The 18,753-nt window shown below is 50.2% G+C and overlaps 1 protein-coding gene across 1 annotated transcript; it reads left to right on the top strand.

The window, feature by feature from the left end:
- Positions 1-660: 660 nt before the first annotated feature.
- Positions 661-17,385, top strand: CCDC15 (coiled-coil domain containing 15). The gene is made up of 11 exons (XM_064731878.1): positions 661-879; positions 1,623-1,778; positions 3,875-4,024; positions 4,817-4,978; positions 5,754-5,840; positions 9,548-9,709; positions 10,766-10,876; positions 13,419-13,522; positions 15,971-16,141; positions 16,207-16,355; positions 16,990-17,385. The coding sequence occupies exons 1-11, from the start codon at positions 661-663 to the stop codon at positions 17,094-17,096; spliced, it is 1,578 nt and encodes a 525-aa protein (XP_064587948.1). The 3' UTR covers positions 17,097-17,385.
- Positions 17,386-18,753: the final 1,368 nt, after the last annotated feature.

Raw genomic sequence — 18,753 nt, 5'->3', positions numbered from 1 at the left:
TTCCCCTCTTCCCAGGCTCTAAAGCGAAGCCCGGTGGCATTCAGGCTCCATTCCAACTCCATGCCAATTAGCGCCAGTTCCCCGGGCACCGCTGAATAGGGCAGCGGGATGTGAGGCAGGATGCCCGGAGCCGCTTCCCACCCCCTCCCGAGCCCTGCCAGGCTCATCACTCCAGAGAGACACCGCCCACCCCCCAAAAGGGGTCGATGCCTCCGAACATCCTATCCCAGAGAGAGTGAGATGCTCTGGGGGAGACGGGTTATGGGGAGATGGTGCAGGGGGGTTTGGGGGAGGCTACAGAAAGGGGCTTTGAGGGAGTTTTGGGGAGACAGTAAGGGAGGCAGATGCTTTGGGGTCACGCTATGGGGAGGTGCTTTGGGGGGATGCTGTGTGATGTTATAAGGGGATACTCGGAGGGGGTCAGAGATGCTGTAAGGATATTTGGGAGCGACTCGCACGGGGATGCTGTGTGTGGGGTGTTCCAGGGATGCTCAGGGGGCAGTTTCAGGGATGCCCTGAGGCAGACACGGTTCCTCCTCCCCCTTTCCACCAGAGGCGGGACTCGAACCGGTGACCTCAGAACCGTGAGGGGGTGGGGCTGGGGGCGGCCTGCGATTGGCTATGGCGGGGGGGCGGGGCTTGAGGCGAGGCGGGGCGAGGATGGGCGTGGCCAGGAGTCCTGAGGGCGTGACCGGTACTCTCGGGGGCGTGACCGAAGCCACACCGGGGCGTGGCCTGGACGTCTGGGGGCGTGACCAGGATGCGATCGGGGCGTGGCCAGGGCGTTACCGGGACTCTGTGAGGCGTGGCCGGGACGTGGCCGTGCGGCGGAAGTGGCGCCAGGATTCAAAGCTGCGCTGGCGGCGGAAGTGGCGGTTGGTGCGGCCTGAGGGACTGCGGCGGACTCGGGGCTCGGCGAGGGGGATTACCGGAGGGATTACGGGGAATGAAGGTGCAGAGTCTGGGGAGGCGTTTGGGGGATGCGGGAGGATGGGCCCGAGCCCGTGGGGCAGCGCCCAGGGCCGGGTGAGGCTACCCAGGGGGTGAGGAGGGGCTGGGTGGGATGGGGGGCGGTGGAGTTCTGGTACCGGGAGATCGGAGCGCGAATCTCGGGGGAGGAGAGAGCTGGAGGTGGGGTAACTGGGGAGAGAAGGGAAGGGGTGCAGCGATGGGGCAGAGGGGCTGTCAGTCGCCATGGGCTGGGGGTCCCCGCTCAGAGCTGCGGGAGGGCAGCGCGGGGAGAGGCGGGAGGGCGCTGCGCTGCAGGAGCTGGGACAGGTGCGGGTTGGGGTGCAGGGATGGGGCAGGTGTGGGGCTGGGACGGGTGCGGGTTGGGGTGCAGGGGATGGGGGGTGCGGGTTGGGCTGCGGGGATGGGGCAGATGGGAGATGGGGCAGATGCGGGTTGGGCTGCGGGGATGGGGCAGATGCGGGTTGGCTGCGGGGATGGGCGATGCGGGTTGGGCTGCGGGAGATGGGGCAGGTGCGGGTTGGGGTGCAGGGGATGGGGCAGGTGCGGGTTGGGCTGCGGGAGATGGGGCAGGTGCGGGTTGGGGTGCAGTGGATGGGGCAGGTGCGGGTTGGGCTGCAGGAACACACCCAGAGCTCTGCTCCCGTCCCCAGGGCCGGGCCCGCGGCGGTGCCGGGATGGTGCTGCCCTCGAAGGGGCCGGGGCAGCCCCTGCGGTGCCGGTGGCGGGCGCTGGCCGAGAGGAACCAGAGCGTGGCCGCCGTGGGCGCCTGGGTGGAGAGCGCGCCCGGGCAGCAGAGCCCGGCCTTTGTGAGTGCACCGTCTGCAGGGCTTGAACCCTTCCCTATGCCCCTAACGCCCCCAGCGGGGCCAGAGCCAAAGGGGATGTTTGTCACAGCCTGGGGACAGCCAGGAACATTGCTCCTAAAAATAATCATTTGTTTTAATGTGATTTAGTGGGGTCAGAAGCCGCCGTGGTGTCGGTGTAGTTTGGCCTCCCCTTTGCACAAGCCCTCTGTTTTGCACAGATAAACAAAACTCTACAACTTTGTGAAAGCTGTAAAACCGGCATGTTTATTACATTGTGTTTATTACAGTGTATTTATTACAGGTATGTTTATTACAGTGCTGGACGCATGTGGAGATTACTCTCTTTAAAATACATACTTACTTTTGGGGACTTCAGGTCTCTTTTTATTTTCTTCTCAAATACATATGCATACAATTTCACAATAGGTTCATACATAGTCATTTTTATGAATTTTGCGTGACGTTTGCCGCTAGTTCTTTATCAGAAACAATTCCTAGGTCAGGTTGACCTGCTCTCACAGGTGTCTCTGTTTCTCTTTATCACTTTCTGTCTCTGTCTTTCACTGAAGCAGTTTCTCTGAGCTTAGGCTTTTTTGCAGTCAGGCTAAATAGCTATGTTTGCCAACTACAGACTTGAAGACGTACATTTCACTTAAATCAAAATGGATCTCTCCTCTGGAGAATTTCTACTTTGTCTCACCTCAACATCTCTCTGGGTTGATCCCCCTCCAATAAACTGTTCTTTGAGGAGAAATGCATCAATATTAAACATCTGTCAGGTGGGGAACCCAGCCAGTGCTGCTTCTTGCTTTCCCACTCATCCCTTAAGGATGTCAGGGAGTTGAGATTTTATTCTGTGTTGCTGATTAAAAAAAAAAAAATTAAGCTGAGTGTTTCAGGGTCTGGAGCCAATCTCTACTGTTAGAAACAGGAGAAAAAGCTCTACCCTGTTAGAAACACATAAGGAAATCTTCATGGATGCTTATCTCAGGGATTTCTGTTTTGACGGTTATTCTAAGAGGACTAAAAGTGCATTAAATATTGGATGATGAGTTCAGTCCCCTGTAATTAATGTCTGAACATTATAGAAGCTCCTGCCCTTCTGAGATGATTTATTTCTATATTGTAATTTAAATCCTGAAAGGCTGAGATAATTTATGGAAATCAATCATCTCCATATTCCACAGGACTTCCATCTTGGCACTATGGAACTTCTGGGGGAGCTGATCTTTTCCTGACAGCTTCAGGGGGCCTCGATGCTCCTGGGGCTCCCCATGTGAGGTGAATGAAGCTGCCCAGGGTTATCTGAGCTTATTTAATACACTTAATTAACCCACAGTAATGCCTCATGCACCAGAGTTGCTGCTGAGGTGGGCAGTGGGTGAGCTGGCACTGGGCTGTTCCCTGGAGCACTGTTTTGGTTTCATCCCTAACAGGGTGGATTTCTCCCCATCTTGGAGTTTTGTTGGGCTGTGCTGACCTTGATGAACTGTTCCAAGTTCATTGGGCCTCACCTCTTTCCTCCATATCTGGTTTCTCTTGCTGTGTTGGCAGCCAGCAGAGCAGTGCTGTTTTAATTTAAGCCATGGTGGTGTTGCTTGGCAGAATTGCCAAGAAAACAAAATGGGATTTTTGGGTTTTTCAGGTCATTGCTCTTAATCTTTCACTTCAGATGGTACAGACATTCTGAAGCAGTGCTGTGCTCTGTGAACTGCTCCCCTGATGTGCTTTCAGCCAGGGTGAGGGGCTGGCCTGTTCCTGTGGATCCAGGCTTTGGGTAGTTGAGCATCCTTTAATGGGAGCAGGAGCTGCTCTCAGGGTCTCCTTTTTCTTTCCTTCCCTGTATGATACAGAGAGGTAAAGGCAGAGGTGTGCCTGCTCTGTATCTCTAGTCAGACTGAATCCAGCCCATAATAACCCAGTAGATTTTGTCCAAGCTGTTATTCCACATATGTTGAAACAAAACCTGAAGTTTGCTCTGGGTGCTGCTTGTCTGCCTGGTCACTCTGGGTGAGGAAAAGGGAATCCAGGGACACAGCTGCTCTGGTGCTACAGTTTAACAAAACCCTGGTGAAATCTGCTTCCCCCTCACCCAGGCCTCAGCATCCCGGGTGGAGGAGCAGCTGAAGGAGCAGCAGCAGCAGAAGGCAGCCAGCCTGAGGAGGTTCCAGGGCGAGGTGAGGCAGCGCGTGAACCGGCAGGCCAGGCTGCGCCGCAGGCTGGAGCTGCAGAAGGCCTACGAAGCTGTAAGTGAGGCTCTGGCAGGAGAAACTCCTCCTAACACAGCATAAACTAGGAAAAACTCAAACACTGGAGCTTAAGGCAACACCTTAAGTCAAGGTGTTAATGAGAAAAAATGAGAAAATCTGAGGTTTCAGACCCTGCGGTGGCAAACAGTGTCCAGGCTGGGTCAGCGTCACACTTTGGTTGGTGCTGGAGATGCTTTGAAGCCTCCCCAGGGAAAGGTTACTGGCTCCCTCAGGCAGCAGCAGAACAGAGTTCTGAAGCTCTCTGTGGAATTGCCTGGAGTTACAAAACAGCCATGCAGGAGTTGGGAATGATGTGGATGTGTCCTGGCTGCCTTTGAAGCAAAGCATTTTTCTGCTGTTTCTTTTCCGATCCCTTTTCCAGAGCAGCCAAAACAACGCTTTCCCTGTGTCTCCACATTCCCTTTCCCCCCATGGGCTTGTTTTGGATTATCCTGTGAATATATTTAATTCTTTCTATTCTCAAACAAGTGCTGGGGAGGCTTGCCAGGATCTGACTGTGGCAGAAAAGAGAATGCACTGACATGTCACCAGCTTTGGCCACCCTTGGGGTGTTTGGGCTGTTTCCATGGCTGGCTGGGGATGTCCTCATGTAACTCTGCCAGCTCCAAGCAGGAAGCCCTCAAATACCCTCAGCCCCAAAGAGCCTGATGCTTCTTTGTATTCTCAGCATGGAGAGCCAAAAGCTCCCTCCCAAGGGTGGTAGAATGTCACCAGGGTTGAATTCTTGCTGGGTCACGGTTGGAGATCGCTGGGGCTTTTTCCTGGCAGGTGGAGAGGGAGAACAGTGCTGCTGTGCAGTACTCAGCCCCCTGGAAGAACACGTGCCTGTTCCAGAGCCTCCCTGCTGCCATCATCTGTGCACCCAGTGGCTGTGACCCAGCCCAGCCAGAAGGGGAGCACGGGGAGCCGTTCCAGCAGCAAGCTGCCGAGGTGAGCCCTGCTTCTCCTGCACTTCCATTGGTCCTTTGGTGTTTTGGATCCTTGGGGTTTGAAATGGGGAACAGGCCATGTTTGTTTTTTTCTTTCACAGCACATCCCTGCTATTTGGGTTTAGCTGTTTAATGAAACGTTAGCTCACACTGTCACCCTGATTGTTGTGGTGCTCCTTAGAATATCCAGCTGGTGTCTCATCCCCGGTGCTGTGGCTGAGCTGCCCTGGCTGCTGGCGGGCACGGACGGCGCTTTCCCAGAGGTGGCACTAGGTGGTGCCACCTCATTGTAGCTTGTCTCGTGCAGCCCGAAATCTGGGAAAACCTGCCTTCAGGACTGTTTAAGCTTTTTTTTTTTTTTTTTTTTTTTTTTTTTTTTTAATAGTGATGTTTATGGTGCATTTGGTGGTTTAGAAAGCCTGAGTGCTCGCCTAGGAGCTGGAGTTATTCCAGATGGAGCACCATGAGATTCATTCTAATTGAAGTACCTTGGGGTGGAAAATCACTTCTGGCTGGATACCAAGCAAGAAAATTTGGGATCTGGCATCTCAGCAACATGTTTTGGGAGCACATGAGCTGCCTGGATCAGAATTTCGGGCAAGCTCTGATTGTGTATTGGGTTATGCTGCCTTGATGGAGCAAGGAGGGTCTCTGAAAGACCCTGATTGTGTGTTGGGTCGTGCTGCCTTGGTGGAGCTCCTTGGCTGGAGCAGACTGGCTGGGAGATGTCTCCTTGCAGCTGAAGTTGTGTTTTCTTTGCCTGTCTCTGGGCCCAGCTGAGCAGGGCAGTGCAGCAGGTGCGGCGCAGGCTGGCGTCCCGCAGGATCCTGTCCCACGCGTCCCACGGAGCCTGGAGGCAGCAGGTGAGGAGGGCACAGAAATCACCTTGCACGCTGCTGGAGGTTTGGCTCTAATTAGCAAATTCAAAACATAATTCAGGAAGTTTGTCCAGCAGGAATGAAATAAACTGCTTTCCTTGTGGCTAACCCATTTCAGAGAAGGCAGTGGGAGAGTGTGTGAAAACATCTCTGAGATGAACTCAAGAATGCAAAGTAGACTTTTAAAGGTTGAGATTGTGATCTGGGTGTCTGGGAGGAATGTGATGACCAGCCTTCCCTTCAGGTGCCTTTATTTCTTCAAACCTCAGCACCTCTTTCCATTGCATCAATTGCTTGTTTTGTGTGGGTGGCAAAGATCTGGAGGGTTTTTCCTCACCGTGGGCTGGCTTCTGGTAGGGAATTGTTGGCATGCAGCTGCTTTCCTCAAAGCAGTGCATGGAAAGAGGTCAGTCCCACCTTTTATTCTGAATTTCATCCTGCTTTTGCTCCTTCAGATCTCAAGACCACTTTTGTGTTGTAGCTGTTTTCCCTGTCTCTATGCCAAGACCTTTCTTGAACTGATGTACTTTGGAGAACACCAGGAGCAACCCAGCCTGGTGTTTTGACTTATTGCCTCTGGAGCCAGTTTCCTGCCCATCCTGTAAATCTTCATTCCCTTCTCTTTTTCAGGTTCACCAAAGGTGAAGTAGATATTTGCTGATTATCTAGAAACTGTCTCTGTTTCTGGACAGAGAAGGGCTGCTCTGCCTCTTCTTTGTACTCTTGGATTTCTGATGAAGTCTGTCAGCTCTGCAAATAGGTCTCAGAAAAACACAATAATTATGGTCTCAAAAACCTTGTTACCTGTTTCCAACAGCAAACATCCTTCTTGTTTGAGCTTCTAATGCATTCAGTGAGATAGCTTGATTTATGAGCTCACATAAATAACAAAGCCACTGCCCAGGTGAGCCAGAGGGTTACAGGAGATCTGTGGGAGTCCTGGGCAAGTCATCCACAGCAGTGAGAAACACTGGGAGGGGTCTGGGACCATCCTCCCATCCCAGCCTCACTGCACCTACAGTTAATCTACATAAGGAAGTTTAACAGCTTCCCTGATCTATTCTGGGAGGAATATATTGATTTATTGCATTGCTCTGTTTTATTACTCCGTGATATATGAGGAGAAAAAAGCTCCCATATTAATCTAAATCTCTCCCTGTATGAAGGCTTGGCATGTTCCCAGCCTGGCAGGAGTGCAGCATCTTCCCTTCAGGGGAAAAGGCTGCCACAGACACAACCATGGACCTGACCCCCTTGGTGGTGCTGCCTCTGCTTTTGTGCTCCCTGGATTCCCTTGTGCTTTGTATTCCAGCCCATTTCTTTGGTTTTATCCCAAGGGTTTTCACCCAATACAAGGCAAGTGGGGTCAGTAGCTTAATCAAGATGCTTCTTTCTTCCTTCATCCAGGCTGATAATGAAATCAAAGAGCAGAGCCCACCTCGTTCTTACCCTATTTCTGTGCAGTGAACTCCTGAGACCAAATCTGGGCCATGTTTTTAATCAGTTTTGTGCATCCCATATCAGACCTCATCTAACAGGTTTTGCTTTACCCCAGTGTTGAATTAGGCCACGAACCCCAGAGTCTTGTGCTGCTCTTTGCCTGAGGCTTCTTCCTTCTATTGTAGGAGACAGGCAGCTTATCCTGGCCCGACTCTTGACAAATTTATGCTGATTGCTGCTTATCTTGTTTTCTTGTGGTTTACAGATAGTTTGCAAGGTGATTTCCTCTTGTTTTTTAAAAAGCCATAGTTAAACTCTTGAGGCTAAAATATTTTATTTGTTGTTTCCTTTTCCTCCTCTTTAAATAAAGACACTCCTTGTGCCCTTTGATAATCTGGAGCTCCACAGATTTCAGGGAGCTGTTTGCACCTTAGCTGCTGTTCCTGGCCCAGGGAAGGTCCATCCTCCTTAAAAACCTCAGCTTTAGGAATAACCTGACTTTTTCTTCCCAATAATAATCCCAGAATTTTTCTCCCTGCTGCTGCTAACTCAAAGCAAGTCTTTGGCTGATTTTTTTTTTTTTCCCTCAGTCCTGTTTTCTGCATTTTTCTTCATCTTTTTCCTTTCTCCCTGTAAAGTATTGCATTCCCTGTGATAATAATCCATGTTCCTAAGATTGCTGCTCCTTCTCTCCCCTCCAAGATTTCTTTTCAGGTTAAAAGCACCCAAGGAGTTAATTGCCTCTTTCCCAAGCAGATACCAGAATGGTAATTGCCTGGAAATGACCTGTCCAGTGTTCCAGCTCATCCTGTTACTGAGTCTTTGCCTCCAGGCTTTGATGGACAGCTGGAGCTCCCCAGCATGGCAGCACCCAAATTCTTTTCCCCAGTGTCTCAACCACCAAGCTGGTGTTGTTTTTCCACAGTGTCTTGTCTTTTTGCCTTCAGTGCTCCAGAGAAACACCAGAGCAATAACCTTTCCCTCTATTCCCTTATCCTTACCAAAGCAGCTATTCTGTCATAATGGGGTTGATGGAGTAATTCCTGTTGTGCCTATCAAATAATTCCAGGCTATTCTCTGTCCTTTCCAAAAAGCAGCAGAGCCATATCAAGGAATTCTTGGCATCACCTGTTCTCCTGCTGATCCATCCTTTCCTTCTCAGCAGTCCTGTGCTTCCCTTCTCACCACGCTGAAGGAAAAAAAAAGAAAGCACGGGGAAAAAAATTATCCTGGCTTCAAGCTTGCTTCTGGCATTTTAATTCTTTATTTTGTAGGAAACAATCTGCTGCCTCTCAAAATATTGTGGATTGCCACTGGGGAGCCTGCCCACTTCCCATCTGAAGGAGTGTGCTCTGTACTCAGTGTCTCTCAGAGATTGCAGCTCCTTGCCACTGTGAAATTGTGCCTGGAGAGGTTTCTGCCTTGCCTTCCCTTCACCCCACGGCTTCTGCAGCTGGGGAGGGCACAGTCACAGCCACCCACAGCTCTGGTGGCCCATGGTGCTGCCAGATCCCATCCGAGTGACAGCACACACAGCCTCCTCCTGTGTCCGGTTTTCGGCTGTTTGGATGGCCTGGAAAGGCCCGGGGTGGCCTTGGGGCAGCCCGCGTATCAAAGGACGAGAAGAGGCTTCAGTTCTTTTCTCGGTCTCGGTGTTTATTAATTGTTTATCTAAAAGATTTTCTCTCGGCCCGACAGAGCTCTGCTCAGCAGCCAGCCATGAGCACACTTCTGCCCTCCGGACAGTCACCTATCTTTATACCCAAAGTTACGTGTACAATATTTATCATTTTTCCCCAATACCTTTCACCCTTATTGACCAGTGCACTTTAGTAATGACCAATCCCAAAGTGCCACCATCACCACAGAAGATGGAGGAGAAGAAGAAGAAGGGACAGGACACGCCCCAATTCCTCCATCTTACTTCTCTAAACCCCCCTGTACAGAAATCCTAAACCCTGTGTTTCACTCTCTAATTAACCAATCCCTTCACCATTCACCCCGGTGAAACCCTCCTGTCCTCATACAGGTGTTGTCTCCTGTGTAGGATCAAAGTCCAGCCACCAGACACTTCTGGAACATTCCAGGACTCCCGAGCCCCCCAAGGGTGGTCTCGGTGACACCTCAGTGCTGAGGTGCTGAGATCCCACACTCCTGTGTGCTAAAGCTGCTCCAAGGGTGTTCAGCTTTCCCTTGGCACCAAGCAGCCAGATTTCAACTCCATGTTTACACCCATGTCCTCCCTTCTCCAGGATCCAGAGCCTTGCCCAGCACCTGCAGTGCCCATGGAGGAGAGTGAGGAGCTGCTGCTGGCAGGACACCACGATCTGCCTGCTGAGCTGCTGGAGCAGGGCACAGCTGCACGTGCCACTGGGCAGGATGATGGCTTCTACATCAAAATTGAGTTTAAAAAAGTAAGACTCGTGCAAAGTTGGTCTTGAGTGGTTTGGATCATAAATTTATTTTGGTGTCTGGAAGAGGCTGCTCTTGGAGGAGCATTTGCTCCCTCAGGCCTGCTTTACTCTTCAGCCCACCATCCTCAAAGCAGGTTTGGGAGCAGCACTGGAGCTCAGTGAGGTTGGCACTGCCATTCCCTGCTTTCATGGCCTTGGGTTCCTGCCTGCTTGTGATGCCACTTGGCAGCTGCCCAGGTGAAAGCTGAAACCAGGGTGTGCTGTCACATCATACCCAGAGCCATGCTCAGACCTTATGCTACAAGTCCTGAGGGTGGAAGAGATCAAAAGAGATCAAATCAGTTGGAAACCTTGAAAAGAGGAGGAAAAACCCCAAAAACTCCTCCCCCCAAAGCTTTGTATCAGGTGAAGGAGATGGCTGTGGCTATCCCGGTGCCTGGGGGTGGCAGGCCCTGCCCTGGGAGGGGTTGAGGAGGGCTTGATGTATTTATCCTTCCTCTTTTGTTTTCAGGCAGCTGTTTCTGAGCATCTGGGGGGTGGAAATGGTTCATCCTGATTGCCTGGGGTGGTTGGCAAAGGCTTTGTGGCTGTGGCAGTGTGTGCCCAGCCTTGGCTGGGGATTAGTCCAGCTTGGAGCAGAAATGCTGGCAGGGCAGATAGGGACACAGCAGAAGGTTGTGCTGAGGTTTACACTGAGGTTTTGGGAAATGTTGGCTGTGGAATTCCCCTTACACTGAGGTTTTTTTTCACACTTCAAGTAATTCATAATACAAGTTTGGGATGGGGAGATGTGCATCCATATTTAAAGTAAACCAGAACCCTCCTCCAAGGATTTCTTTAGAGATGTTTTAACAAAGCTTTGGTGCTCAGAGTGGCACATCTCTCCTGTTCATGGCCAACCTGGACCCCAGATAAAGCCCATTCCAAGGTGGGTTATCCTGTTGAGGTCTGGAGGGATCACACAGAGGCCCTGCCCTCCAGTAAGAGCATTTTGCTGGGGGAAGATGACAAAGAGCTGTGGTGATGCTGATGCTGCTCCCCTCCATTATCTCTCAGGTCTGTGGTGGCACAGTGAAGGACTCGAGCCCTCCTGGGAGGCCACCCAGTGAATGCCAACCTCCCCTCAAGCTCTGGGCTGGTGTGGAGCAAGAGGAAAGCAGGAAGCAGGTCTGTCCAGGGCAGCCAAGCCCCTTGTGGTTCTGTTTGGAAGAGATTGGGTGTTAAGAATGCTGCTGGCTCTAATAAACCTCAGAGGAGCTTTGATGCATGAAACCCCTACTGGGTTTAGTTTGTCAGCTTTTGGTCTCAGCTCTTGGGCAAAGCTACCAGGTTATTTTTTAAAATCTGTTCTAAGTGGAACTGTTACCTACTCCTCCTACAAAATCTGGGGTCTCAATAACACCAGAAATTTGAAGGAGAAACAGGCTCCTTTCATTCTGCCTGGCAAAACCAGGGGGTGCTTGCTGCAGTTGCAAGGAGCTCAAGAAGCTGCCAAAAATGCTTAAAAAAAAAAAGAAGAAAGAACAAAGCTAACTTTATCTTGTTTAAATACAAGGCTGGAATATAAAGGTTTCTTTGCTTTTGGGAATAGCCTCAAGCTCAGCCTGCAGGCCAAGTGGATGATTTCACAGTGAGGGTTTACAGCCTGTGTCCTGGACAGTTTGGACACTTTGGCTCATGCTAATCTCAGTGATACAGAATGATGATGTTTCTCTTGGATGCCTAAAGCCAGTGACTTTTATTTTCCTGCTTCCTCCTGCCATGAAGAGGAACATTTCTCTCTCCTTTTGTCACCTTTCTTGCAGTTTGCAGTGTAAAATTACGAACAATTTGCAGGGTTTTTGTTTCTTACAAGTGTTTTCAAACCAACTGATCCCAAATATGGCTGTGGTTTCTCACCAGTGTGACAACAGCTGGGGCTTCTCAGGCTGCTCCTCCTAACCCTGCTGTTCCCTTTCCTCTTGCTGTTAATCTCCTTGGCTCTGATCCATCCAAGATAACTGGTTTTGCTGCACTCTCCTCTGCCTGGGGTTTTTCCATCCGGTTTTCTTCACTGGCAGCCTGGTGATCTCTTCTCCTCCTCCTTTATCTCCAGCTGTGCTGGGCTCTCTCCACTGAGTGAAGCAGACAAACTCAGCCCAAAGGTTTTGGCATTCATGAAGAAAAATCTGTGCATTAAACTTTTGGGAGTCCTGGAGCTCAAACTGTCTCTGTACCCCACAGCAGGAGGGCTTTGATGTGAGCTTTGGCCAGGAGGTTTCCCTGCCCTTGCTGCATCAGTGGGATCACCCAAAGCCCAGACACTGAACCCTCAGTATCCACATGGGAGTTTTCCCTGCAGGGCCCCTGGATTTGTCTCAGCAATGGTTTATCCACCTTGGTGGTTCTGCATGTACAGAATCCAGCTTGGTGTCATGCTTTCATCTTTTGGAGCAGATACAGGATTCCACTGCAGGGGAGCACCAGTGTCCAGGTGGATCCAAAGTCAAGCAGGCTGAAGTTGGAATTGGCTCTTTGCCCCTCAGCAAAGCGAGAATTTAGGAATTTGCCAGGTGGCAGAGCTGCCATCCATAGGCAGTGTCCAATGATTATCCAAATCATTTGTCATCAATAGACTTTCAGTTAACCTTCCTCTATATTTCCTGGTATCAAAACCAATAACCAACTATCATTATCACTCCACAACCACACCCAAACAGACACAGAATTAACCCCAGAACTAACCCCCCCCAAAAACCCAAACAAAAATACAAACCATGATCGTAAAGGGATAAAGTGGATCAAAAATACAAACCATGATCATAAAGGGAAAAAGTGGATCAAAAATACAAACCATGATCATAAAGTGATAACGTGGATCAAAAATAGAAACCATGATCATAAAGGGAAAAAGTGGGTCAAAAATAGAAACCATGATTGTAAAGGGATAAAGTGGGTCAAAAATACAAACCATGATCATAAAGTGGATCAAAAATACAAACCATGATCATAAAGTGGATCAAAAATACAAACCATGATCATAAAGTGGATCAAAAATACAAACCATGATCATAAAGTGGATCAAAAATACAAACCATGATCGTAAAGTGGATCAAAAATACAAACCATGATCATAAAGTGGATCAAAAATACAAACCATGATCATAAAGGGATAAAGTGGATCAAAAATACAAACCATGATCATAAAGTGGATCAAAAATACAAACCATGATCATAAAGGGATAAAGTGGATCAAAAATACAAACCATGATCATAAAGTGGATCAAAAATACAAACCATGATCATAAAGGGATAAAGTGGATCAAAAATACAAACCATGATCATAAAGTGGATCAAAAATACAAACCATGATCATAAAGGGATAAAGTGGATCAAAAATACAAACCATGATCATAAAGTGGATCAAAAATACAAACCATGATCATAAAGTGGATCAAAAATACAAACCATTATCATAAAGGGATAAAGTGGATCAAAAATACAAACCATGATCATGAAGTGGAGGGATGCTGGTACAGAGCTCTCCAGTGCTTTGAGATCACTTGTCTTTCCTACCTTGCTGCCATCTCTCCATCTTCCCAGTGCTGGGTCACGTGCTGTCAGAGGTATTGAGGGTCTTTTGGGGAAAGGTTCCATCTTGCAGCAGTCAAGCTGAGCACTGATATGCCTGGATATTTATTCCTAAACATCTCTGTGTTGTTCTCCACAGCGGCAGAGCGAGTTCCTGCGGTGCCGGCGCCTCTGCATGGCCCTGGAGCGCGAGCGAGTGCGGCAGCGCCAGCGGCAGCAGGACCGGCAGCACAGAGTGGCCCAGTGAGTCTGTGCACGGGCTGGGCTCACCTCCTCCTATTGGAATATGAATCCCAATATAACCAGTTAGATGGTGCCTGGGCCAGTTCTGACCCTCGCTGCTGGGCCAAAGGCAGCACTGTGGTGCTTTACCCCAGAGATACCTTGGCTGCTGGAGATTGCAGCAGGGCACTGAACAAGTCCAGGCTTGTCAGGGACTCCGTTTACCTCAGGAGAGAGAGCTTCTGGTGATGGTGAAGAGAAAAAGGAGAGGATGCTGCTGGAGGGTTATATCCAGATGTTTATTCCATGGTTACAGAGGTCTGAACCGGGGCAACTGCTCCAACCAGAATGCGGCCGCATGGTCTCATTAACCTTTTAAGCTCCGGGACAGGGGAAGGGGAGGGGACAGGTGAGCCACCAACCAGGTGAGAGGGGCAGGGTCTCAAGGGAGGATGACACTTAGACAGGCCAATGACCTCTGGGCATAGGGGCATCTTTTGAATTTGACTAACCACACGACGCCTTGCTGGAATCTTAAGCTTGATTGATAGGACTCACTCAGCAAGGGGGCGAGGGGGAAGGGAGAGAGGTATAGGCACACCTGGGAAGGGACCCAGAAGTTTAAAACAGGACATTGCAACACACTGCAACATCCTCCCTCAGGGTCCTTCAGAGGGTTGGAAAAGTCTTGTGAGTTTGTCTGGGTGGGATTCACACACCCTCGGGCCATGTTGAGTCCTTTAGTTTTTTTTCTCTATCTAGTTTTAACCTCCCTGTGCAGCTTGGAGCCAAATCATGGGGCTGGGAAAAGTGCCAACTCCCCAAACCATGACTCTGGGAACCTAAGCCAGTGTTTAGAAACTTTGGGGTGAGGTTATGTCGTTGTGCTAAGCTGTGACCATCCCTGGCATTTTTAATATCAGACCCTTCCCCCTCGCTGCCATAAAAACTTATACAGTGTAATAAAATATTTTACAGGCATTTGTTCTACAGCAGAACATTTGGTATCTGTGTTAAAGTATCGATTGTGGTGGAGTTTTCTCAGCTTTTCCTGTGAAGGATTTCACTAAGGAGCAGCTCTGCAAATTCACAGCACCATAGGAAAGATGCTGTAATTTTTGGTTTTTTTCCCTGGCTTTCCTTTGAATGAGCTGTCCTAAATCTGACCATCCTGGCTCTTCTGTGATCAGGCTTTGGGGGAGTGGGACAGGCACCACAGGGCAGGATTTCATGGGCATTTTTTGGGAAAAACTGCCAGTCTAAAGCAGTGCTCCTTGAGCCACATCCTGACATTCCAGGGGCACTTGGGAGAGCTTGTCCCACTCTGTGAATGCTGGCAGGGCCCCGGGGATTTCCAGTTAGGGCAATACCTTTTTATTATGATTTTTTCCCTTGGAAGTGTGTGCAGAGGGGAGCTGGGTTTGTAATTACAGGGTATAAAGCCCTGAACTGGCCTTGGCCTAGAGTGGATTTATTGTGCTGTACTTAAGGTTCTACATTTCATTTAAAAAACATTTTGAATTTTATAACTCAACCAGAGAAGGTCAACTAAAGCACTTTGTTTCTGGATGTAAAGATTTGACCCCCTACATGAAGTAAGGTCTGAAATGTCTTGTCCTGACTTCTTCCCAGCCTTGGTTTTGGTTTTAATGCCCCCTGGCAAGGAGTGGCCTGGGACACATTGCTGCATTTGGGAATAAAATGTCAGACACTTTGGTGTAAAGCCCTTGTGCTTTGCAACTGCTGCTTGTCAGGGGAATGTGTGTTGTGTTTGGTGGAAATGACACAACCCAGGTCCCACTAAAGGGCTGGAGGGCCATGTAGGTGCAAGGGAGACTGAGGAAATAGAGGGAAACGTGGTTAAAAGTGCATTTTAAAGCCTGTTTCGGAGGAAAACTTGGTTAAAAGTGCATTTTAAAGCCTGTTTTGGAATGTCTCTGCTGTACCCAGCCCTGCCACACTTCCCTGTCCTGGAAGGTGCTTACAGAAAGATCCAAGCTGCCTCATAACCAGAAACAATGGGAAGTGGGGAAGCTGGGAAGCCAAGGTGTTGGTCCTTTCTGAGGGGTATTAAAGAGCCCAGCTTTGTTTAAGGACAGAAATGCAGCTTTGGGGAACCGTGTGTGGCAGGAGCATGGGTGGATGTGATGCAGGAAGGAGCTGGAAAGAGAAAATTTAGAATGGTGAGAAAACAGGAGGGTAGGAAGAGTTTGAAGGCAGGAGAGCATTCACAGGCTGGTGTTGCCAGATGGGGGGAAAGAATGGAGGCTCAGGAAGCTTTTTTCACCATTCTATGTTTAAAGCCAATATGTTTGTTTATATTTAATGCTGTAATTATTGCAGGACTACTTTTGCCTTTGGAAGCAACAGCATCACCCAGATTGCTGTGGCCTGACCTCACAGCCAGGAATGGAGGCTGGGGTGGGAAGCTCCTTCTCTGAGCTTGCCATCCCCTGTGTGTTCCTGCAGGATTAAGAGGCAGAAGGAGAATGAGCGGCGGGCAGAGGAGCAGAGGATGAGAGACGTGGCTGAGCAGAGAGAGCCCTCCCCAGGAGAGGGAACCTGGGCAGCCCTGGCCCAGCTGCAGCTGGAGGAGAGGAGAGTGAGGGACAGACAGCAGCGGGATAAGGAGCACGTGAGGTACAGGAAGTCTGCACTCCCTGAGCCAGGTGTCACTGCCAGAGGTAATGTTTGATCCCTTGCAGGTATCTTGAAGCTCTGAGAGCCCAGATGAAGGAGAAAGTCAAACTCTGTAACATTGACTTGCCCCCACTGTGTTCCTGTGGGTCTGATTTTTGGGATTCCCACCCGGATACCTGTGCCAATAACTGCGTCTTCTACAAAAATCACAAAGGTAGGAGCTCCAGCTTTCAGAGAGGAGACACCTGGGCCTGATTATACAGGGAGAAATCAAACCCCAGGATAGGTGTTTCCATGCTCCTGGGCTGCTGTGCAGAGATGCTTCTCCAAATATGCTCTGGAGAGGGCAAGTCAGGGGCTGTGCTGCTTGACCCAACCTCTGTCCCTTGGGGAGTGTAGTGGCATCCTGAGCAAGGCACCAGCCCCTACAGTGTGTTAAATGACACAGCTGTGACACAGCCACGTGTGGCTATGGACACAGCCATGAGGAAAATGCTGCAAAGCACCTCATTAGGGACACAGAGCCCTCTGCCTTAAATGCTGAATTGTCTGCCAGGAGGATGCACAAAGGTCTGGAAATGGCCTTCCTTAGGTGATGGAGTGCTCTGACCTTGAGCACAGCTTGGGAAAATACCTGATTGGACAACTGGGAATTACCTGGGAGGGAAAATAGAGACATTTGGGTCCATAAAATAATCTTTGATTGATGTTCAGGAGTGTGCAGAGTGTACAGGCATGTTGATTTACCTTATACCCCGATCTCTCAGCTCTGGTGAAAGGCTAGAGCCAAGCCCAGTTTCAATGCAACTCCCGTGCCCTGATAGTGTTTGTGTCCCCGTTGTGCTCAGCCTACAGCCAGGTGCTGCACTCGGTGATCTCCTCCTGTGGCCCTGCAGCCACGCGCTCTCTGCAGGACCTGGCTGCTCTCTGTGCCCGCTCGGGGAGGCGCCTGTGACCCAGAGCAGGGAGCGGGGCTGTGCCTGTGCCTGTGCCTGGGCCGTGTCCTGCCTGCCCTCCACGCCAGCTGCCAGGACGGCGTCACCTTTGCTCTCCCAGGCTGTGCTGAGCCTCTCCCACTGTGCCCCAGGGGTGCAGCTGGCCGGGGCGATGGTCGATGGTCGAGGTGAAGGAAGCAATTGCTCTGTGGGGTTGGTTTATGGCAGGCACTTGCATTCCAGTAGCTGACTATTGACTGCACATCCTTATCGACTAATCGTTATTGTGGAATAAACTACTTTCAAGGATTGTTTGTCTCATTTGAAGTGTGAAAGGAGGGGAAATGAGGTGACAGGGTTCAATATCTCTGAGGGGAGGATTTCTGACCTTTCCCTGCTCCCTTCTTTCCCTTTTCCTAGGGCTTCTGCCAGCCCCTGCCACTTGGATCACCTTCCAGAGCCTTCTAGAGTTATTCTAGACAAGCGTTAATACACAGATCATTGTTCTATTTGTCTTTGCTTTTCTACATTTTAAATAAGTTTTCTGCTGACCTATCTCATAGCTGCTGCTTAGCTCTAATCACAGTTCTGCTGTCTCTGGAGCTTGCCTTTTGCAGCTTTCCCAAAACTCTCTAATTTTGTAGATTCCCACAGTTCCCTCTTTCTTTTCTGTGTGAGGATCTCTCTTCCAGAAACACCCGCACAGCTTTGTACCTGACCCATGCTCCCATAGGCTCTACTTTGCTCCTGAAAGGAAGGAGCATTTTTCTAGTAAAAGAATGTTTAGGCCTTTGCAGGAGTGACTGGAGCAAGATGGGTTTTCCCAGTACAGCCCGTGCTGAGGTAACGTGGTGCTGGGCAGAGGTTACTCCCTGCCCTGTCATTAATATTTACTCCTTGCCGGCGCCCTCTCCAATATTAACCACGGCAGGAAGGATGGGTGGCCGAGCGTGCCGGATCATTTCTTGTCCCTGTTCCCATCCCATTGGGCACAAAGCAAACCCACCTCCGGCCCAGAGGTGGCACAGAGCCAGGGAGTGCTCCTCGGTTCCTCCTGGAGAATCATTCACTGAGGGATCTGTCGTGGCTAATGCTGTTTATTAACAGCTGCTTGCGTCAGCACTGCAGCCCTCATTCAGGCTGTTGGAGTGGGTTTGGAAAGGGCAGGATCTGCCCCGTGAGGGGGCAAGGAAGCAAAGGGCTTCTTGTAGCTGATTTCAAATCTAGGGCAGCTAAGGACACGCAGCTCCTTGGAACTGCAGGGCCTGAGCAGTTCCCCGAGGAGCTTGTCCAGGCCCTGGGGACCCCTGTTCCTCCTCTCTGGAGTGATCCCCAAGGGGCTGTGGGCTGGTTCAGGGCTCAGTTAAAGGAATAAATACGGCTGTTGCTGCTCCTCATCCTCAGTCTGCCCCTAGTAAGATAAATTGGATACTTTGACAGGGAGTGGGAGGGGAGAAGGACTCCCGACATTGCTGGCAATAACCCCAAACCATGTCTGGGGTAGCTCAGTCACCCTCAGGGCAGTGAAGCCTGTTCGGGGGCTGCTGAGATGGGAGTGGAAAAGTTAAATCCAGTTTTTTTCTGCTGGAAACAGAGCATCTGGGGCAGCTCACAGAGCCCCGGGGCGATACGAAACGGGCTGCTCGGTCCCGTCGGGGCTGTGCCGCCTCCCGCGGC

The sequence above is a fragment of the Zonotrichia leucophrys genome, chromosome 24, assembly GCF_028769735.1.
Source record: "Zonotrichia leucophrys gambelii isolate GWCS_2022_RI chromosome 24, RI_Zleu_2.0, whole genome shotgun sequence".
In the NCBI taxonomy this organism is placed as follows: domain Eukaryota; kingdom Metazoa; phylum Chordata; class Aves; order Passeriformes; family Passerellidae; genus Zonotrichia; species Zonotrichia leucophrys.
This window is presented reverse-complemented; position numbering and strand designations above follow the sequence as displayed.